The 23,590-nt window shown below is 40.2% G+C and overlaps 1 protein-coding gene across 2 annotated transcripts; it reads right to left on the bottom strand.

The window, feature by feature from the left end:
• Positions 1 to 3,234: 3,234 nt before the first annotated feature.
• Positions 3,235 to 4,298, bottom strand: LOC115766958 (CTD nuclear envelope phosphatase 1 homolog). Of its 2 annotated transcripts, XM_030711046.1 has the most exons (3): positions 4,281 to 4,298; positions 4,186 to 4,221; positions 3,235 to 4,126 (listed from the first exon to the last, which is right to left on the bottom strand). In XM_030711046.1, the coding sequence occupies exons 2-3, from the start codon at positions 4,215 to 4,217 to the stop codon at positions 3,292 to 3,294; spliced, it is 867 nt and encodes a 288-aa protein (XP_030566906.1). In that variant the 5' UTR covers positions 4,218 to 4,221; positions 4,281 to 4,298; the 3' UTR covers positions 3,235 to 3,291. The 2 variants fall into 2 exon arrangements, with proteins under 2 accessions (XP_030566906.1, XP_030566905.1); XM_030711045.1 differs by lacking the exon at positions 4,281 to 4,298 and having other exon boundaries at positions 4,186 to 4,268.
• Positions 4,299 to 23,590: the final 19,292 nt, after the last annotated feature.

Raw genomic sequence — 23,590 nt, 5'->3', positions numbered from 1 at the left:
TTATGATGAAAAAAATTTGAAATGTAATATTTTGCACAGGATTGGTCACGCAGATGAAACCAAATCAAATCATTCCGATTTAACGTATGTTAAACATCGGTAAATGCGATAGATCGGTGTTCAGTGAATACCCCTAATTCAGGTTGTTTTACCCGCCTCTGCCCATTGAAACTTTTTGTTTGTTTATTTTGTTTTTTGATTTCTTATTAAAAAGAAAATAAAGCAAAAACTATATTAAATATTTGCACAGCAGCAGAGATACCGAAAAGCAGCGAGTATTTCTGATAAAGAACTGTACCCTGCTCTCTCTCTCTCCCACTCTCCCACTCTCTCTCTCGCTCTCTCTTTTGTTTTTTTTTTTATCAACGCCAGTGTTGAATGCTTTATAAATGTCAATGAAAGTTGTGTTGTTTTTGCTTTCTTGAGATGGGCGTGGTCGATACCGGCCTGCTTTAGCCAAGGGTTCTATTGCAATGATCATTCCCACAGTTAAGCCCGTCCCTCTATGCACTCCCCCAACCCCCACACTCTTACTCGCTGTCTCTCTCTCTCTCTCGCCCTCTTTCGCTGCGGTTCTTATCGCCTGCTCCTCGCATTTATTTGCCCCTGTTCTGCTTTTTGTTTTAGCTCATTGAAAGTGCAATTCAGTCGCAGCACGCATTTTATTATTTCCAAGCCTCTTGAAACGCACATTTATTATGCATTTAACGTTGCCGTCGGCTGCACCACCCCCCCCCCCCCCCCCCTTCCATCCACCCCTCACTAAGGCAATGCACTCGCACTAACCATCAGCCATTAACCATTTGCCATTCGAATTTGTACGTCCTCACCCCCCTCCCCGCGGGCTACTAAATAATTTCCATATTGTTTGTCAACGGTCGAAGCGAAACGCATCCAGATCCCGATTCCGATTCCGATCCCTATTCCAAGCTCAACAACGGCGACATTATCGCTGGCCGCTTTCCAACCGATTCGTATGCAGTCTGCATGCAAATATTGCACGAAGGGAGGGGTGTGGAAGGGGGGGGGGGGGGGGGGGGAGAGGAAGAGCTGCAGCACACAGATATCGCCGCAGTAGCAGTTCAATCACATCGCACAAAAGTTCGAGGTCAGTTATAAAAATAAAATTATATACACACACACACACATGCGTAGATATGCGCCCGTTGTGTGTGTGTGTGTGTGTGTGTGTGTGCCGTCAGCTCTCATTCGAATTTGTTTTGTATTAATTTCGCATGCGACAAAATGAGTTTCTTTGTCTTTGGCTGGCCGCAGGATCGAGAGCCTTCACTGCCCTGCTCATTGGCACAAAAGCCTTTGTTTCATGCAGGACGGGCGGGCCATATACCCACTGCTATGCCCATTAATTTCATTCAAGTGGAAGTAGGCCACTGGAGTTCTGTGTAACGTGAGCGGCAGGGGCCAGAGGCGAATCCGAGATGCACAGCTCCTGCCTGGCCGCTGCAATTGTGTAATGCGAGACGGGGGCAATGACTCCAGCCTCAAGGATAATGGAAAGTTAACAGCGCAGTCGCTGCGCAGTCGGAGCCATGGCTCCAGACGGCAGTGTTGCCAACTGCCGTTGCAAAAACTAGCTAAAAATTACCGAATTAGCTAGCTGAGCAGCATATCTAGCAATAAACACAGGGTTGTTAGCTTTGGTGTGGGCACAGCTCCAGACGGCAGTGTTGCCAACTGCCGCTGCAAAAAGTAGCTAAATATAGCCGAATCAGCTTTCTGAGCAGCAACTAGCATTAAACAGGGCTGTTATTCATATGCAATAAGATAGCCGATTCAATTTAAAATTGCAATTCTCTTACGAAAACAGCTAGAATTTAGCTGAAAAACAGCCGAGATGGCAGCACTGCTCCAGACAACAGAGAGGGGGCGGGGGCAAGTCGCAGGAGCAGACTGAAAAACCGAAAGACCAGACCGGAATGCTGTTGAACTCAATTTTTAGTTTGCCGCCGCCGACGACGACGTCGCCGTCGCAATGAAATGAAATTTCGATCAATTCCAGAGAATTCATGCCACAGATTTGGTTCTGGTTGCAGCCGTTGCCAAAAGCCGAACCAAAGCCAAACTAGTTGGACGACTCGAGTTCAAGGATCCGCGACGTTAGCCGCGGCGGAGGCAACGGGTTCATTAACTTGTTTGCCTGCTTCGAGCTTGTTTTTTTTTCCTTTTTTTTTGGATGCCGCCAGCATCCGCGACGAGACAATAATGATCTTCGCTGGAAATGCGCGCACCCCTCGAGCTGTTGTTGTTGTTTGTGTGTGGCTGCTGTCGTTGGCGGAGGCGACAATGCCGCCGCCGCCGCCACCGCCGCTGCCATTGGCGGTGGTGCTGGTGGTGCTGGTGGTGACTTAATTGCCGCACCCAGCGCCTGGTCATGGGGATTAACAAAGGAACATTTTGCCAGGCTGTCGCGGAATTGGTTTCAAAATTCAATAAATGAAAAATAGAGCCAGGGATATGTTTAAGATTTCGAAGGTCTAGAGCATTAACTCAAAGGTAGCATCCTTTAACCTATTTAGATACCCTGTAAACCTAAGTAAATATATGAATATGTCACATGTGCGTATATGATTCTTAATGGAAGGAAGAGGGCTCAGTACAGGGTATCAACAGCAGCATCATGTTTATTCAAAATTATCGATAACTTATCGATAAATCCCCGATCCGCCGAAACCAATGCATAAGCTGCATATGTGATAATTTTTCAAACATCGATTAATATCGATATTCATAAGAATGAAATATCATATTTGCCGTCTCTAACTCTTATATTTATAAGAGTATTTATGTAAAATGATCGATAATCTACCCTGGTTTTCCCATTTGCCTGGTTTGTCTTAAATCGATAAATATCGATTTTAAGCTCTAGTTTAGTAGATACAAAATCTTTTTGGATTCATCCAACTGTTCCCAACAAATTGAATTCCCATCAAATTTATGTTACGACCGTTAAGTGTCGTGTAGAGTATCTGCTAGTCGAGTGCCCTTGTTTAGAGCCCTCTTCACTTGTTGCATAAAATGGGCTCGATTTATAGTTGGTTGATAGGGCAGCAACCTTGCACAAGGCGAAGTCGTTGTCGCTAGTGAATCACTTGGCCAGTGACTAATAATCGGGAGGTCGTGCGAAAACATTGGATGACTAAGCCTGACTTGGATAAACTGCAAGAGAGGGACAGAGTGAGAGAGAGAGAGAGAGAGGGAAATAAAACTAACGAATTGACATAGATAAAATGTTTGTGTATGTGCCCATTAAAGTAGATCGGTTAGCCCGGGTTATAGACACTTGACATCCTCCGAGTCCGCGGTTTTGGATAAACAGATTTGGGTGGCCAGGCAGGTTGTGAGGCAATCGTAGCGGGTGCAGCGTCCGAGGATTGAGCGCACATCCTGGGTGAAACGCAGGGCGTCCAGAAAGGGCAGCATGCAGAGCAGCTCGTCGTCCTTGGTGCCGATGCGATAGCTCTTGATGTGGACGGCATTGCCCACATTGAAGCTGTTCTCCATGTGGCAATCGTCCAGCAGCAGGACATTGGACAAATCGCTGTGCGCTATGGACACAAACTTGGCCCGAATGCCGCAGATATTGATGCAATCCTGGCGATACATTCGCCGATTCAATATATTCCGACCCGCGTCCAGAAAGTCCAAGACCCGCGAGGCATACATCTCCGTGGCGGCGGTGAAGACCACCAGATTGTACCACTTGGAGACACGATCCAGAAAGAAGTCCACATGCGGCCGCTTATAGACATAGACGCTGGCCCCGGACAGGGGCAGATAGAAGCTAAAGTCGTATGGAAGCGTGCCCACCAGGATGGACTTCGCCTTGTACTTGCGATGGCAAGCAGCGGCCGCTTTCGCCTGGTAGAGTATCACGGACGCTATCAGGGTCTCGTCCATGTCCAGGATGAGCGTCTTGCGCCGCACCAGTCGGAGGCGTCGTCGCGAGACGTGCGTCAAAATGTCATCCTTCAAATAAGTTATCGGCGTGTAGTTTATGGATTTGCAATGGAATTTCGCCAGCTGTATGCGGAGTTTGTGTCGCAGCACGGGCACCGCTAGAATAATCACGGTAAGGAGCATGCCCAAGGTTCCCAGAAAGTAAAAACTGTAAGATACTCAAAGGGCAAAGGGGGGAAACAATAGATTGCCGAAGAGGTTACTCACTTCGTTGCCAGGAAATTATCCTGGTTTTCCATGTTGCTTTACGATAAGTAGAAAATATATATATGTATATATGTATGTACATTTACGAATCCAACCTGACTTGAGTTCCACAGTAAACTTGGCAAGTCAATCTACCCGATTCTACCCCTTCATTCTAAAGGTATTCGGGATCGAAGCACCTCCGCTCCCTGCCATGGGCCCCAAGCGAATGCAATTTTCTAATGCTCGATTCCAAACGGCGTAATCGAGACTTTTTATTTATGAACGGAACATAATACCCTAGCTTCAAGTCGCATCAGTTAAAGCCCTAAATCCGAAGCCCAAATGAATCACAGTGTATCGATCAGATCCATAATTACAATGAAAAATCAGTTTCGATATCCGAGCAGCTTGCCTCAGTCGTGATTCTGTCGTCTGTGTGGGCGAAAAAAAAAAACAGCCACGAGACTATCCGACTTGCAGATACCCTGTAGCCAATTCCTCATTGACTTGAAATGGAAAATATTCACAATCTAGAATCTACGCTTAAAACTAATTGTAGCCAGCTCTGCAAATCGTCGAAAGGCCCAAAAAACTTAGACTTATCGATAATAATCGATATTTATCGATTTCGCGAAAACAGGATAGTTTTCGATAATTGTATGATACAATTTATCTGTTAAATGAGCATATGTATTCACAAATTGCCGACAGGATAAGGGCTAAACTGACGACGGTAACAGAAACAAGAATCTACCCGACTGGCAGACACCCTGTAGCCAGCTACATTTGTACTTCACATAGACTGGGAATGCTCTTCGAAATGCAAAATATTCGAAATTTGTGTAACACTACTCAAACATACAATTAAAACTAATTGCACCCAGCTTTTCAATTCGTCCATAAGCCCAAAAAACCTAGAATCGATATTTATCGATTTTGCAAAAACAGGGAAGGATTTCACTATTTAAAAAATACAATTTATCTGTTAAATAAGCAAATGTTTTCAAAAATTACAGACAGCATGGAGGAAGAGATGAAATAGCTGCAGTTGCCTTTTCATCAGTCGTTCAATGAATGCAGGGTATATATAATATACCCTTTTCTTTTAATCGTTCTCAATGGATACAGGGTATAAAAAAACACACGGTCGCCAAGGCGAAAACTGAAACGCCAGCCATGAAATGCAGCGCCAGCTAAAATTTGTACGTTCCCATTCCCATTGCCATTCCCGTTCACGTTTCCAGCTATCGGAATATGACGCACTGCCAGTGGAGCCAGGGGCGGGGCGGGGATGGAGTGGGTGGCGGTGGCGGACTTGATGCGGATGGCGGAGACGCTGACGGAAGTCGGCGACTGACGACGAGAAGCGACGTTACACAGTGTAAAATATTGCACTGGCCTTGGTGCAGCACGCACGACGAGGCTGCCTGTCAAGACGATTAACAACTGCAACAACAACAACAACTGCAAAAACAACTGCAACAACGGCAACTGTGTCCCTGGCCTGTGTCGTCCGGCAGGAGCTAAAATTAATGCACCATATTGTGCGCATCTGTTCATATACAACAAAGTACACACACATACAGGGTATAGGGTATAGGGTATATGAGTCTGGATATTGCATGTTCTCTGTGGCGTCTGCTGGTTGTCAACCGCAACCGCAGCCCTTGCAGAAATGCGACAGTGAGTCAGCTTGGGAAACGTTTTAACACCCGCATCTGGACACATGTTGCTGCCTCGTGCGACTTGCCACAGTTGCAAGTGTGGCATTAACTCGAGCCGGAAAGCACGCGAATTCCTTGCGGTTGTGTCATTTGACAGCCAGATGACAACCGCATGAGAATTGCATAGAAAGGCTCGCCAGAGCACTGCTTGCTTAATGTTTATTTAAGCCAAATGACTCTCTCTTTCCCCTTCCCTCAATAGAGTTTTGCCTGTAGATAAGCTAAATATGATTCAGCAACAAGAATAATTCATTTAGATAACATCATAACTGGTAAATCCCAGGCTAAGTTAGGCAAATGTCAAATGCAATTGCCAAATTAACTGTTTGAACTCATAAAATTACGTATACGTGTCGTTAGCCCGAACCTGTTACAGCTATTTTTTTGTTGTGCGCGTTAAGTTCAAATTAAACAATAAGTTGTTGTTGTTGTGTGGTGAATGTGAATGCAAAATAAATTGCGCATAAAGTTTAATCACTTTGACTTTGCACACACACACACACAGAGAAAGAGAGCGGGCGAGAGAGAGAGAGAGAGAGAGCGAAATGAGCGGCCGCTATCAAACGACAGCGCCAAAAAATAAAAACGCATAACAAAGATTCTACGCAACACACAACCAACACACACTTCCATATGTATGTATGTGTGGGCAGCGGGCAGTGCAAAAAAACGCAATAACAACAACAACCGGCAGAGACAGAGTCAACAACCTCCAGTGCATTACTCACTTTTAAAGACCGTGTGTGTCCTTCAACAAAAACGTATCGCCATCTCGCTCGCACGCTCGCTGCCATGCTTTGCTTGACTATTTTTGCTTTTTCTACAATTTATAATTAAACAATTTTTACTGGCCGTTGTTTTTGTTGTAGACTCTCCTTCTCTCCCGTCTCTCCACCTTCGTTATCTCAGTCCACACATTGCCAACTCCAAATGTAGCTAGTTGTTGTTGTCGTCGTCGTCTGAGCTTTGCACAAGTGTGCAGGAGCCGCTCTCTCGCTCTCTCTCTCTCCTTCCTATCATCATTCAATCCACATTTCAGACTTGCTGTCGATTTTTGAAGCTGCTGCGCATTTTGGGCGAGATGAATAAACTTTAGCACGCCTGCGTGACCTGTTGTTGTTCTCTGCCTTTCGGCTCAACCCCTTGCTCTATCTCCTGCCCACGCACACAGGCGCAGCACATCCGCTGCCAAAACTTTTGTGTGCATGCGTGTACACTTGTGTATATGCGTACATACATATGCATGCGTATGTGCAAGTATTTTTGTGTGGAGAGCAAATGTCATTGACTGCAATTTGTTAGCAAAATATTTCAAGTGATAAATAAATTCTACATAAAGCTACATTCGATGCCAATGAACTCATTGCAAACTCTTCACCCGAAAATTGATGTTCTCCGGTTTTGGGCTGCAATTTGGTTGTTGTTTTTTTTCTTGTGGCTTTTGCAATTTGCGCCCCAATTGAAGCGTCAACAACAGACGGAGAAGTAGACAGAGACGGAGACATTGCCGGAGACTTTGCTCTTCTGATCGCTTATTCTACACAGGTTGGACACGCCGTAAACAAAGAATTTTTGTTTGTTGCTTCTTTTTTTATTTATGCATATACCCTGCACTTATAAGTGAGTAACAAGGGTATAATTAAGTTGTGCAAATATATGCAATACAGGTAGAGACATATACGGCTCTGAAGAGTATATAGTAAAAATAAAGCTAATGGCTAAAGTTGTAATTATCAATCTGTTTTTTTTTTATATTTTCAAATTTGTTAACATAAAATCACAAATGATATCAAAGTTAGTTCAGATTTTGAAAATAATCCTCAGCAGGGCAAAAACATGTAAAAGCTGGAGAGTTTTAACTCTACATACATATGTATGTATGCGTACATGTGAGTAACGGCAGTTGGAAGCTATGCAGAGAATATTTTGCAATCGGGCACTCTCGACTAGAGCTCTTTTGTTTTAAATTCGTATATTATTTTTATTTAAAAAGAAACAAGCGCAAAGTCGTTAAGTTCATTGTATTCGATCGCATGATAAAACAGGAACGACGACTGATATATGTAAATATGCATGCATGTACATACAGAAGCCTATATGAATATGTATTGTATTTAATCATAACCAGCGCGTGCATAGAGAGTGCAAGTTAATTTATCAACTTTACTGTTGTCGTTTTGGGCACATTCACACAATGCACATATATACATGCATACACTCGAAATACCAGCTGAAATATGTAATATCGATAATTATGGTTTGATAACGGAAGAGAAAAATGTCCTATTCAGTGCTTAAGCTGAACAGTTACATTGCCCAGCTTACCGTTAAAGTGCCCGCCAGTGCTGGTATGTCATCTGGCGCCTCTCCGGTTGCTTATTCTCGGTTACTCGAAAAGGGCATTAAGTTTCATGTGCGCTCGGGTTACAGCAAAGTCGGTCAATAACTTGGGGACTGTTGCAAAACGCTTATAAGTGACCACAACAAGAAAAACAGCAGGAAATTTGTTGTTTATTCCTTGATGAACTGCTTTTCACTTAAGTTTCAGATGCTGCCTTATTTTAGCTGACCGGTTTAATGAGTCGAACTTAATTTGCGCCCTCAGAAAAAGGCAGACAACACCCATGCCAGGCAGAACAGCAAAAACAGCAACAACACAAATACAAATACAAACACATCATACAATACGCGGCAAGATAGACAGAGAGAGGAGAGACAGAAGCAACAACGACACGTCTGGCAATGGGGAGAGTGGGCGACGCAGGCTGCAGAAAGAACAGATATCAATGTGTGTGTGTAAAATCGCCCAAAAAAAAAAAAAAAAACCAGCAAAACAATTGCCCAAAAAGCGAAGAAAAAACCGCAACCGAAACAACACAAAACAAAATGATGCTCAAGTAACTCATATTCATGTGTGCGTGTGTGCAGCAGCAGCAACAGCAGCAGCGCAGTCGCGATGTCGGCAGAGCCATCGCCATTGCCAATATAAACGACGATCGAAAGATGCAAAATGTTCATTCCGACGTCGTTTCGTTTCTGTATGTACATATTTCGCTGGCCAAGAATTCGAATATAAAAAGTCAACAAAATAATAAAATGAAGCATACGAAAGCAGCGATCGCGCGCACACACTCACAGACGCACACACATACACACGCACACGTAATTCAACTTTTTTCTGCAACGCTGCGTGCGCCGCCATTGGCCGTCGACGCCGCTGGAGAGTATAAAAGCTTAAACTCGCTTCATACTCGAGTTTATTAAAACCAAAACTGTGCGAGTGTCAAGATCGTTCAAGTCGAGAGTTGATTCAAATAAATATGTATGAATGTGCACAGCTACAAAATTCTTGTGAAATAAGGCGTAGCCCTTTAAAAAGTGATATATGCGCAGAAAAAAAACATTTGAATTAAATTTGATCGAAATAAAGCACAAGAAAAGAGAAAATACAAAACATAAAAAAAAAAAACTAGGCGCACGCCCAACAGACGCCACGCGACGCGCAACGTCAAATAGAACAACAACAAAAAATCGAAAGTGTTCGTGCTCTACTGACATGGATTACTTCTGCCCCCAGCAACACATCAACAATGGCAACAGAGAGAAACTAGCGTTAGTTTCGTCTATGACGTATGAACGAGCAGGTACAAGGTTTGGGGCACGGACGAGAGAGCCAACAAGAGAGCAGAGCAGAGCGACAACTTCGTGCCAGCAGCGCGAGCTTCCAAATAGAAAGCGACTAGAAGGCAGCGTCGGCGTCGCCGACGACCACAACGATCGGATCGTATCGATTCGCGTGTACGTGCACTTTGTCAGGCCGTTTGTGTGGGTGTGTGTGAGCTGGGCGACAACGCGAGAGCCAAGCAAGAATTCTAATACGAAGCAATCAGCGGGCGCAGCAGCAGCGACCGTCGCATTGAACTTGAACTTTAAATGCACTCAGTCACAGTAACAGACTGCATACATATGTATGTGTGTGCACATACATACAGAAAAACACGCATATACGTAACGTACATATGAATTTATTGCTGTTATTCTAGTTGGCGTTTGGGCCCAAATTTTACGGTCTTCTGAAGTCTGCCTCCTCGCTTTAAATCATTCGCGAATCGGCGTTCGGTTTGTTCGCACGAAAAGTCGGCTGTTCAATTTCATTTGTTTGCAATTAATTTGCTACTTGACGAAAATGCGATAAATAAATGCGAGAAAAGTGAAAGTTTGCTAAGAGTAAAAAAAAGATCGTTGGCCCGTGACTTTTTAAATATATATTAAGCAAAAAAAAAAAACGTACGTACGCAAAGCACGAAGCAAACGGCAGCAACAAGTTAATAAATTAAAACGCAAACGTAAATGAAACAAGAAGAAAGCGGCGCAGCGGCAAATGATTTTGCACAGCTGCGCCCCCGCTTCATTTTCTTCAATGTCCGCCTTTGAGCCTCAGTGAAAGAGACATGGAAAGCATAGAAAAATGTGTTGCCACGTTATTTGTTTTTTTTTTTTTTTTCAAGGGGCGGCGCCCGACAAATTTCCTTATAAATCTAGCCTCTACTAGGCTTTGTCTGTGCATTCGATATACGATCAGACATAGCCTATGAGAGGTTAGGTGTACCAAGGGGTCAAGCAGCGAGGGCGTCGTCGGGGTCCATTGAAATGAACTGCCGATTACCGTAATAGCAAAACATGCTGCTGATAACTGTAACGACAGCGTCACGGAAAACGGAGAGGAGAAAGGAGGAGAAGGAAGAGATATAATGAAATGTGGATAAGCGTGTACAGCAACAATGTTTGTATATATGTATTTCGCTGGGTGTGTGCATGGCACTGATAAAGAACAGAAAAATGTTTGTATGTATTGTATGTATGTCTGTATGTATACATTTTCTATGTTTGTAGTGCATTTTAAACATGGCGTTTGCTATAATCTTGTCTCCGACTTTTTCTTTTTCGCAGTCAACTATCGAAATTCGGAACTGGAAATTGGGCTAGGATGCTAGCTGTAATTGTTTACACACTAGAATAATTGTTTATTTGTTTATATGAAAAATAACTCTATGCAATAAAAACTCTTAACGATATTTGATTATTTCGCTGTTTTGATTTGGGAATCGGAGAGACCAAATGGTAGCTCCAGTAGTGGGCATCGGATTACCAGATAATTGTTGCCAGTCAAGCGTTAAAAGTTGAAATACACAAAAAGACGTATCATGTTTTTTATTGATGTGTAAGCGTAGAAAACAGTTGTCGATTAGGAATTATCCAGTTATATTTATTAATTTGGCAATGTGTTGGGCTGCTGAACAGCTGAACATGCCAAGGCTGATTAAACGCTTGACTGTTTTGATTACACAAAAGCTGTTGAAATAGTTTACAATCAATATCAATTATTTTATGATAGTAAACTATTTTTAAACCATCAACGATCATTTTGATGGTGTTGTATCGATGAGTAATTTGTCCAGCAGCAAGTGCTGGAAAGCAGTGTACAGCAAGTGTACGGGCGCTGCCAACTCGATCAAAGAGTGCGCACTGCTTGCTGCACGCTCAATTGCTAGCTGTTACAGCAGCGATCAGCAAGCAGTGCGTGGTTGTTTTTTGAAGCTTTTTCTTTGTTTTATTTTAGTTTTTTTTTTTTTCTTTAAGCAACAAGCCACAAAAATGCAGTTAATTCAATTCAACTTAGCCGCTTTTGTTGCCAATGCGAAGATGAACGAGCGAGCGGCTCGAACAAATTGCATGAAGCTGAAGCAACTCCCACAATGGCCAATTCGCAATGCCTTAAATTATTTGCAACCAAAAGCCATAAAAAACCGTCAATGGCCAATGCGTTTTGTCTGCGCCGCGTTTTCTCACACATAAAGCCGAAATCGAAGCCATTAGAGAAAACAACATACGGATTGCAATTCCCATTAGAGTAGCAGTAGAGATGCCCCCTCACTGCGCTCCCTCTGCCCTCCCTCTGCCCACCCTCTGCCCGCGGGCTGCTGCTCAGTTATGCAATTCTGTGCTCAGCTTTTAACTAACATTTGACCCACATGTTGGATTCCTGGTCGACCTTCGGGCCGCTGGCTAATGATTATGGCTTAAGCAAACGACTTCAAATGTGATTAAAATTTGTGCTCAAATTGACGCCCACCTTCAAAATTGAGCGCCTCGCCAAGAAAAAACCTGGCCCACTAAAGCTGAGCAGCACGCGGAGTGAAAAATGCATTGCAGTAATAAATTGACCCACTTTCGAATCTGCAACCTGACCCAACTAGTAAAGCAAAGCCCAATGCATGCATAAAAAAAAACAGACACCAAAACAAACTCGGCTGCAATTCGACAAGCGGCGGCAAACAACAACAAACAAGCCACAACAACAACAACAACAACAACAATAACAACACAAACACTTTAGTGCAACAGTTTAGTGTCAGGCGAAACGAAAGACTTAAGAAACGAACGCGAGCCGACGACAGCGCGCACCCTCTCGCAAGGCAAGGCAAGGCCGGTAAGGGGGGGGGGGGAGAGGGGTTGAAAGGGGGCAACAAGGTGCATGTCCGCACGTGAGCCTGATAGTGTACGACTGTGTGTGCGTGTATGTGTGTCAAAATTAGTCTTTAACTGGTTAATTTGAGTGTCGCGCAGTAGTCAAGCAGTGCGCAACGGTGCGGGGCGGGGGGCGGGGGGCGCGGGGCGTGGCGGTAGACAGACAGAAGGTGACAGCGGGCAGCGGGGAGAGACTTCGAGTTCGGGCGGCGGCAGCTTCGATCACTCCACAAATGCAATTTAACTTCAACTTTAAACTGCGAATTGGCTGCATGCGAATTGAGTAATTGGTCGCTGGCAGTTGCAGTTGTTGTTGTTGTTGTTGCAGTTTCTTGCATTTGGCATTGTTTGTGTGCTGGCAATAAGCACAACAACCACAACAATGCGGCGCGAAGTGAATTTTGAAAGGTGCGCATAGATTTGAAAAGTTTTATATTATGAGAAAACAAGTAAGAGGTTCTAGTCGGGAGCTCCCGACTAGGGTAAACCCTGAACCCTCTTCTTCCAACATCAAATGCATATATATATTCTATTTTAGAAGCTATATGTCAAGTTTGGTGACTCTAGCTCTTATTATTTACCAAAATTGCACAAAAAACATGATATCGATATCGATTTTTATCGATAGCTTGGAAACAGAGCAAGTTATCGTTTATCGGAAACAAACTCGATCTGCGCAGGCTCTAAGAGCATCTAAAATTTCTCTAGCTTTTATATGTTCTGAGATCCTGGCGTTCATAGACTAGATCGACTCGGCTATTGATGCTGATCAAGAATATATATACTTTATGGGGTCGGAGATGCTTCCTTCTGCCTGTTACTACATTTGCATTTCGCACAAATACAATATACCCTAATACCCATTTTTAATGGGTTCAATGGGTAAAAAGTGCAGAATATCAAGTGTATATATTCTATATACTATATACTATATATATATCTATCCTATATTTATATTTAGTTGAAATAAAATTAGTATAAGAAAATAATATTTTAGATAACATTTTCTGAATTTCAAATTTTATGGAAAGATTTTCTAGAATTATGTAAACAATAAAGTCGATTATTACTTCAAAATTTCATTAAATACGTTTACCAATTTAGTAGTTAGCTAGCGCATACCCTGCAATCATACAAGAAGTGAAAGGGGGTATATATATTTAACTATGAAATGGCATTTAATGTAAGCCCCTTTTAAATGCGAGCCAAACTTGGGCTGGCACCCTGTCAGTTCAGGTTTGGTCAGGGAATGCAGGGTATCTTCCGGTCTCGAAGCATTTTATGTTCTGCCCGAAATGTGCTTCGGCTTAGCCAATTGGTTTTTAAACGCAAATCGCTCTGCCAATCAACTTGGCCACTTGCTGAAAGTCCACTTGAATTTCATGCTCTAGATACTAGCATGCAGTTGGTGTGCGTGTGTGTGTGTGTGTGTGTGTGTGTGTGTGTGACTTAGCAACAGCTTCAAGCACTTGCTGCATATAAAACTTGATATTTTATTGACTTTCCGATCGATTTGAGCGGAATATGTTTGTGTTATTTATTGAATTTTTGTTGTTTGGTTTCTGAATACATTTCAAATTGGCGCACGCCCCAAAATGCCAATGCTATAAACAACTGCCACGACAACAGCAACAAGTAAAAGTGCTCTAGTCGGGCGTGACCAACTCGTAGATACCCTGTTGTTACAACCATGCCAGCCTGCTTCTACAAATCTCTGTACATAGAACTATTTGTCCTGACTGATTGATTGATTGATTGACTGATTTATAATCGACGTACATCCCAAGCCGTAAGAGCCAGGGAGCTTAAATTTTCGCTTAACTTTGGTAATACTGGGTTTCGGCAAATTCCACTCGCATGCGTGGAAAAATCGCGAAAAGCGTATGAATGCAATTTTTGCTTAACATCTGATCGGCCTCAAACTTATTTTCAAGTATCTTTGTTAACATTTATATCAAACTTTTCGCAGCATTTATGCTTCCTTGGGTGATAAGCTCACACATATGTATATTGTATCCTATATAGACATGGGTCAAAATTTAGAACCCCCATAACTCGGTCAAATCTCATCCGATTTTCACGAGATTTGTATTTTTCTTAAAAATTTTACCTCTAGAATAATCTGGCATTAAAATCTGAACACCGATTTTTTAGTCGAAATTCATGTCCAAATCTTACCCCAAGATTCGTATATAGACATGGGTCAAGATTTAGAACCCCCATAACTCGGTCAAATCTCATCCGATTTTCACGAGATTTGTATTTTTCTTAATGGTTTTACCTCTAGAATAATCTGGCATTTAAATCTGAACACCGATTTTTCAGTCGAAATTTATGTCCAAATCTTACCCCAAGATTCGTATATAGACATGGTGGTGAAGGTTTAGAACCCCCATAACTCGGTCAAATCTCATCCGATTTTCACGAGATTTGTATTTTTCTTAATGGTTTTACCTCTAGAATAATCTGGCATTAAAATCTGAACACCGATTTTTCAGTCGAAATTTATGTCCAAATCTTACCCCAAGATTCGTATATAGACATGGGTGAAGGTTTAGAACCCCCATAACTCGGTCAAATCTCATCCGATTTTCACGAGATTTGTATTTTTCTTAATGGTTTTACCCCAAGAATAATCTGGCATTAAAATCTGAACATCGATTTTTTGGTCGAAATTCATGTCCAAATCTTACCCCAGGATTCGTATATAGACAAGGGTCAAGATTTAGAACCCCCATAACTCGGTCAAATTCCATCCGATTTTCACGAGATTTGTATTTTTCTTAATGGTTTTACCCCAAGAATAATCTGGCATTAAAATCTGAATATCGATTTTTTGGTCGAAATTCATGTCCAAATCTTACCCCAGGATTCGTATATAGACATGGGTCAAGATTTAGAACCCCCATAACTCGGTCAAATCTCATCCGATTTTCACGAGATTTGTATTTTTCTTAATGGTTTTACCCCAAGAATAATCTGGCATTAAAATCTGAACACCGATTTTTTAGTCGAAATTCATGTCCAAATCTTACCCCAAGATTCGTATATAGACATGGGTCAAGATTTAGAACCCCCATAACTCGGTCAAATCTCATCCGATTTTCACGAGATTTGTATTTTTCTTAATGGTTTTACCTCTAGAATAATCTGGCATTAAAATCTGAACACCGATTTTTCAGTCGAAATTTATGTCCAAATCTTACCCCAAGATTCGTATATAGACATGGGTGAAGGTTTAGAACCCCCATAACTCGGTCAAATCTCATCCGATTTTCACGAGATTTGTATTTTTCTTAATGGTTTTACCTCTAGAATAATCTGGCATTAAAATCTGAACACCGATTTTTCAGTCGAAATTTATGTCCAAATCTTACCCCAAGATTCGTATATAGACATGGGTGAAGGTTTAGAACCCCCATAACTCGGTCAAATCTCATCCGATTTTCACGAGATTTGTATTTTTCTTAATGGTTTTACCCCAAGAATAATCTGGCATTAAAATCTGAACATCGATTTTTTGGTCGAAATTCATGTCCAAATCTTACCCCAGGATTCGTATATAGACAAGGGTCAAGATTTAGAACCCCCATAACTCGGTCAAATTCCATCCGATTTTCACGAGATTTGTATTTTTCTTAATGGTTTTACCCCAAGAATAATCTGGCATTAAAATCTGAACATCGATTTTTTAGTCGAAATTCATGTCCAAATCTTACCCCAAGATTCGTATATAGACATGGGTCAAGATTTAGAACCCCCATAACTCGGTCAAATCTCATCCGATTTTCACGAGATTTGTATTTTTCTTAATGGTTTTACCCCAAGAATAATCTGGCATTAAAATCTGAACATCGATTTTTTGGTCGAAATTCATGTCCAAATCTTACCCCAGGATTCGTATATAGACATGGGTCAAGATTTAGAACCCCCATAACTCGGTCAAATCTCATCCGATTTTCACGAGATTTGTATTTTTCTTAATGGTTTTCCTTCTAGAAAAATCTGGCATTAAAATCTGAACATCGATTTATTAGTCGAAATTCATGTCCAAATCTTACCCCAAGATTCCTATATAGACATGGGTCAAGATTTAGAACCCCCATAACTCGGTCAAATTCCATCCGATTTTCACGAGATTTGTATTTTTCTTAATGGTTTTACCCCAAGAATAATCTGGCATTAAAATCTGAACATCGATTTTTTAGTCGAAATTCATGTCCAAATCTTACCCCAAGATTCGTATATAGACATGGGTCAAGATTTAGAACCCCCATAACTCGGTCAAATCTCATCCGATTTTCACGAGATTTGTATTTTTCTTAATGGTTTTACCCCAAGAATAATCTGGCATTAAAATCTGAACATCGATTTTTTGGTCGAAATTCATGTCCAAATCTTACCCCAGGATTCGTATATAGACATGGGTCAAGATTTAGAACCCCCATAACTCGGTCAAATCTCATCCGATTTTCACGAGATTTGTATTTTTCTTAATGGTTTTACCTCTAGAATAATCTGGCATTTAAATCTGAACATCGATTTTTTGGTCGAAATTCATGTCCAAATCTTACCCCAGGATTCGTATATAGACATGGGTCAAGATTTAGAACCCCCATAATTCGGTCAAATCTCATCCGATTTTCACGAGATTTGTATTTTTCTTAATGGTTTTACCTCTAGAATAATCTGGCATTTAAATCTGAACATCGATTCTGGCATTAAAATCTGAACATCGATTTTTTGGTCGAAATTCATGTCCAAATCTTACCCCAGGATTCGTATATAGACATGGGTCAAGATTTAGAACCCCCATAACTCGGTCAAATCTCATCCGATTTTCACGAGATTTGTATTTTTCTTAATGGTTTTACCCCAAGAATAATCTGGCATTAAAATCTGAACATCGATTTTTTGGTCGAAATTCATGTCCAAATCTTACCCCAGGATTCGTATATAGACATGGGTCAAGATTTAGAACCCCCATAACTCGGTCAAATCTCATCCGATTTTCACGAGATTTCTATTTTTCTTAATGGTTTTACCCCAAGAATAATCTGGCATTAAAATCTGAACACCGATTTTTTAGTCGAAATTCATGTCCAAATCTTACCCCAAGATTCCTATATAGACATGGGTGAAGGATTAGAACCCCCATAACTCGGTCAAATCTCATCCGATTTTCACGAGATTTGTATTTTTCTTAATGGTTTTACCTCTAGAATAATCTGGCATTTAAATCTGAACATCGATTTTTTAGTCGAAATTCATGTCCAAATCTTACCCCAAGATTCGTATATAGACATGGGTCAAGATTTAGAACCCCCATAATTCGGTCAAATCTCATCCGATTTTCACGAGATTTGTATTTTTCTTAATGGTTTTACCCCAAGAATAATCTGGCATTAAAATCTGAACATCGATTTTTTGGTCGAAATTCATGTCCAAATCTTACCCCAGGATTCGTATATAGACATGGGTCAAGATTTAGAACCCCCATAACTCGGTCAAATCTCATCCGATTTTCACGAGATTTGTATTTTTCTTAATGGTTTTACCCCAAGAATAATCTGGCATTAAAATCTGAACACCGATTTTTTAGTCGAAATTCATGTCCAAATCTTACCCCAAGATTCGTATATAGACATGGGTCAAGATTTAGAACCCCCATAATTCGGTCAAATCTCATCCGATTTTCACCAGATTTGTATTTTTCTTAATGGTTTTGCCTCTAGAATAATCTGGCATTAAAATCTGAACATCGATTTTTCGGTCGAAATTTATGTCCAAATCTTACCCCAAGATTCGTATATAGACATGGGTGAAGGTTTAGAACCCCATAACTCGGTCAAATCTCATCCGATTTTCACGAGATTTGTATTTTTCTTAATGGTTTTACCCCAAGAATAATCTGGCATTAAAATCTGAATATCGATTTTTTGGTCGAAATTCATGTCCAAATCTTACCCCAAGATTCGTATATAGACATGGGTGAAGGTTTAGAACCCCCATAACTCGGTCAAATCTCATCCGATTTTCACGAGATTTGTATTTTTCTTAATGGTTTTACCCCAAGAATAATCTGGCATTAAAATCTGAACACCGATTTTTTAGTCGAAATTCATGTCCAAATCTTACCCCAAGATTCGTATATAGACATGGGTCAAAATTTAGAACCCCCATAACTCGGTCAAATTCCATCCGATTTTCACGAGATTTGTATTTTTCTTAATGGTTTTACCCCAAGAATAATCTGGCATTAAAATCTGAACATCGATTTTTTGGTCGAAATTCATGTCCAAATCTTACCCCAGGATTCGTATATAGACATGGGTCAAAATTTAGAACCCCCATAACTCGGTCAAATTCCATCCGATTTTCACGAGATTTGTATTTTTCTTAATGGTTTTACCCCAAGAATAATCTGGCATTAAAATCTGAACATCGATTTTTTGGTCGAAATTCATGTCCAAATCTTACCCCAGGATTCGTATATAGACATGGGTCAAGATTTAGAACCCCCATAACTCGGTCAAATCTCATCCGATTTTCACGAGATTTGTATTTTTCTTAATGGTTTTACCCCAAGAATAAATTGGCATTAAAATCTGAACATCGATTTTTTGGTCGAAATTCATGTCCAAATCTTACCCCAGGATTCGTATATAGACATGGGTCAAGATTTAGAACCCCCATAACTCGGTCAAATTCCATCCGATTTTCACGAGATTTGTATTTTTCTTAATGGTTTTACCCCAAGAATAATCTGGCATTAAAATCTGAACATCGATTTTTTGGTCGAAATTCATGTCCAAATCTTACCCCAGGATTCGTATATAGACATGGGTCAAGATTTAGAACCCCCATAACTCGGTCAAATCTCATCCGATTTTCACGAGATTTGTATTTTTCTTAATGGTTTTACCCCAAGAATAATCTGGCATTAAAATCTGAACATCGATTTTTTGGTCGAAATTCATGTCCAAATCTTACCCCAGGATTCGTATATAGACATGGGTCAAGATTTAGAACCCCCATAACTCGGTCAAATCTCATCCGATTTTCACGAGATTTGTATTTTTCTTAATGGTTTTACCCCAAGAATAATCTGGCATTAAAATCTGAATATCGATTTTTTGGTCGAAATTCATGTCCAAATCTTACCCCAAGATTCGTATATAGACATGGGTGAAGGTTTAGAACCCCCATAACTCGGTCAAATCTCATCCGATTTTCACGAGATTTGTATTTTTCTTAATGGTTTTACCCCAAGAATAAATTGGCATTAAAATCTGAACATCGATTTTTTGGTCGAAATTCATGTCCAAATCTTACCCCAGGATTCGTATATAGACATGGGTCAAGATTTAGAACCCCCATAACTCGGTCAAATCTCATCCGATTTTCACGAGATTTGTATTTTTCTTAATGGTTTTACCCCAAGAATAAATTGGCATTAAAATCTGAACATCGATTTTTTGGTCGAAATTCATGTCCAAATCTTACCCCAAGATTCGTATATAGACATGGGTGAAGGTTTAGAACCCCCATAACTCGGTCAAATCTCATGCGATTTTCACGAGATTTGTATTTTTTTTAATGGTTTTACCCCAAGAATAATCTGGCATTAAAATCTGAATATCGATTTTTTGGTCGAAATTCATGTCCAAATCTTACCCCAAGATTCGTATATAGACATGGGTGAAGGTTTAGAACCCCCATAGCTCGGTCAAATCTCATCCGATTTTCACGAGATTTGTATTTTTCTTAATGGTTTTACCTCTAGAATAATCTGGCATTAAAATCTGAACACCGATTTTTCAGTCGAAATTTATGTCCAAATCTTACCCCAAGATTCGTATATAGACATGGGTCAAGATTTAGAACCCCCATAACTCGGTCAAATTCCATCCGATTTTCACGAGATTTGTATTTTTCTTAATGGTTTTACCTCTAGAATAATCTGGCATTAAAATCTGAACATCGATTTTTTAGTCGAAATTCATGTCCAAATCTTACCCCAAGATTCGTATATAGACATGGGTCAAAATTTAGAACCCCCATAACTCGGTCAAATTCCATCCGATTTTCACGAGATTTGTATTTTTCTTAATGGTTTTGCCTTTAGAATAATCTGGCATTAAAATCTGAACATCGATTTTTTGGTCGAAATTCATGTCCAAATCTTACCCCAGGATTCGTATATAGACATGGGTCAAGATTTAGAACCCCCATAACTCGGTCAAATCTCATCCGATTTTCACGAGATTTGTATTTTTCTTAATGGTTTTACCTCTAGAATAATCTGGCATTAAAATCTGAACACCGATTTTTCAGTCGAAATTTATGTCCAAATCTTACCCCAAGATTCGTATATAGACATGGGTCAAGATTTAGAACCCCCATAACTCGGTCAAATTCCATCCGATTTTCACGAGATTTGTATTTTTCTTAATGGTTTTACCCCAAAAATAATCTGGCATTAAAATCTGAACACCGATTTTTTAGTCGAAATTCATGTCCAAATCTTACCCCAAGATTCGTATATAGACATGGGTCAAGATTTAGAACCCCCATAACTCGGTCAAATTCCATCCGATTTTCACGAGATTTGTATTTTTCTTAATGGTTTTACCTCTAGAATAATCTGGCATTAAAATCTGAACATCGATTTTTTAGTCGAAATTCATGTCCAAATCTTACCCCAAGATTCGTATATAGACATGGGTCAAAATTTAGAACCCCCATAACTCGGTCAAATTCCATCCGATTTTCACGAGATTTGTATTTTTCTTAATGGTTTTGCCTTTAGAATAATCTGGCATTAAAATCTGAACATCGATTTTTTGGTCGAAATTCATGTCCAAATCTTACCCCAGGATTCGTATATAGACATGGGTCAAGATTTAGAACCCCCATAACTCGGTCAAATCTCATCCGATTTTCACGAGATTTGTATTTTTCTTAATGGTTTTACCTCTAGAATAATCTGGCATTAAAATCTGAACACCGATTTTTCAGTCGAAATTTATGTCCAAATCTTACCCCAAGATTCGTATATAGACATGGGTCAAGATTTAGAACCCCCATAACTCGGTCAAATCTCATCCGATTTTCACGAGATTTGTATTTTTCTTAATGGTTTTACCTCTAGAATAATCTGGCATTAAAATCTGAACATCGATTTTTTAGTCGAAATTCATGTCCAAATCTTACCCCAAGATTCCTATATAGACATGGGTGAAGGTTTAGAACCCCTAACTCGGTCAAATTCCATCCGATTTTCACGAGATTTGTATTTTTCTTAATGGTTTTACCTCTAGAATAATCTGGCATTAAAATCTGAACACCGATTTTTTGGTCGAAATTCATGTCCAAATCTTACCCCAAGATTCGTATATAGACATGGGTGAAGGTTTAGAACCCCCATAACTCGGTCAAATCTCATCCGATTTTCACGAGATTTGTATTTTTCTTAATGGTTTTACCCCAAAAATAATCTGGCATTAAAATCTGAACACCGATTTTTTAGTCGAAATTCATGTCCAAATCTTACCCCAAGATTCGTATATAGACATGGGTCAAAATTTAGAACCCCCATAACTCGGTCAAATCTCATCCGATTTTCACGAGATTTGTATTTTTCTTAATGGTTTTACCCCAAGAATAATCTGGCATTAAAATCTGAATATCGATTTTTTGGTCGAAATTCATGTCCAAATCTTACCCCAAGATTCGTATATAGACATGGGTGAAGGTTTAGAACCCCCATAACTCGGTCAAATCTCATCCGATTTTCACGAGATTTGTATTTTTCTTAATGGTTTTACCTCTAGAATAATCTGGCATTAAAATCTGAACATCGATTTTTTAGTCGAAATTCATGTCCAAATCTTACCCCAAGATTCGTATATAGACATGGGTCAAAATTTAGAACCCCCATAACTCGGTCAAATTCCATCCGATTTTCACGAGATTTGTATTTTTCTTAATGGTTTTGCCTCTAGAATAATCTGGCATTAAAATCTGAACATCGATTTTTTGGTCGAAATTCATGTCCAAATCTTACCCCAGGATTCGTATATAGACATGGGTCAAGATTTAGAACCCCCATAACTCGGTCAAATCTCATCCGATTTTCACGAGATTTGTATTTTTCTTAATGGTTTTACCCCAAGAATAAATTGGCATTAAAATCTGAACATCGATTTTTTGGTCGAAATTCATGTCCAAATCTTACCCCAAGATTCGTATATAGACATGGGTGAAGGTTTAGAACCCCCATAACTCGGTCAAATCTCATCCGATTTTCACGAGATTTGTATTTTTCTTAATGGTTTTACCTCTAGAATAATCTGGCATTAAAATCTGAACATCGATTTTTCGGTCGAAATTTATGTCCAAATCTTACCCCAAGATTCGTATATAGACATGGGTGAAGGTTTAGAACCCCATAACTCGGTCAAATCTCATCCGATTTTCACGAGATTTGTATTTTTCTTAATGGTTTTACCCCAAGAATAATCTGGCATTAAAATCTGAATATCGATTTTTTGGTCGAAATTCATGTCCAAATCTTACCCCAAGATTCGTATATAGACATGGGTGAAGGTTTAGAACCCCCATAACTCGGTCAAATCTCATCCGATTTTCACGAGATTTGTATTTTTCTTAATGGTTTTACCCCAAGAATAATCTGGCATTAAAATCTGAACACCGATTTTTTAGTCGAAATTCATGTCCAAATCTTACCCCAAGATTCGTATATAGACATGGGTCAAAATTTAGAACCCCCATAACTCGGTCAAATTCCATCCGATTTTCACGAGATTTGTATTTTTCTTAATGGTTTTACCCCAAGAATAATCTGGCATTAAAATCTGAACATCGATTTTTTGGTCGAAATTCATGTCCAAATCTTACCCCAGGATTCGTATATAGACATGGGTCAAAATTTAGAACCCCCATAACTCGGTCAAATTCCATCCGATTTTCACGAGATTTGTATTTTTCTTAATGGTTTTACCCCAAGAATAATCTGGCATTAAAATCTGAACATCGATTTTTTGGTCGAAATTCATGTCCAAATCTTACCCCAGGATTCGTATATAGACATGGGTCAAGATTTAGAACCCCCATAACTCGGTCAAATCTCATCCGATTTTCACGAG

The sequence above is a fragment of the Drosophila novamexicana genome, unplaced genomic scaffold, assembly GCF_003285875.2.
Source record: "Drosophila novamexicana strain 15010-1031.04,08,12 unplaced genomic scaffold, DnovRS2.1 tig00001292-arrow-arrow-pilon, whole genome shotgun sequence".
Lineage (NCBI taxonomy): Eukaryota > Metazoa > Arthropoda > Insecta > Diptera > Drosophilidae > Drosophila > Drosophila novamexicana.
Note: the sequence above shows the minus strand (reverse complement) of the source record. Positions and strands in the feature narration are given on the sequence as shown.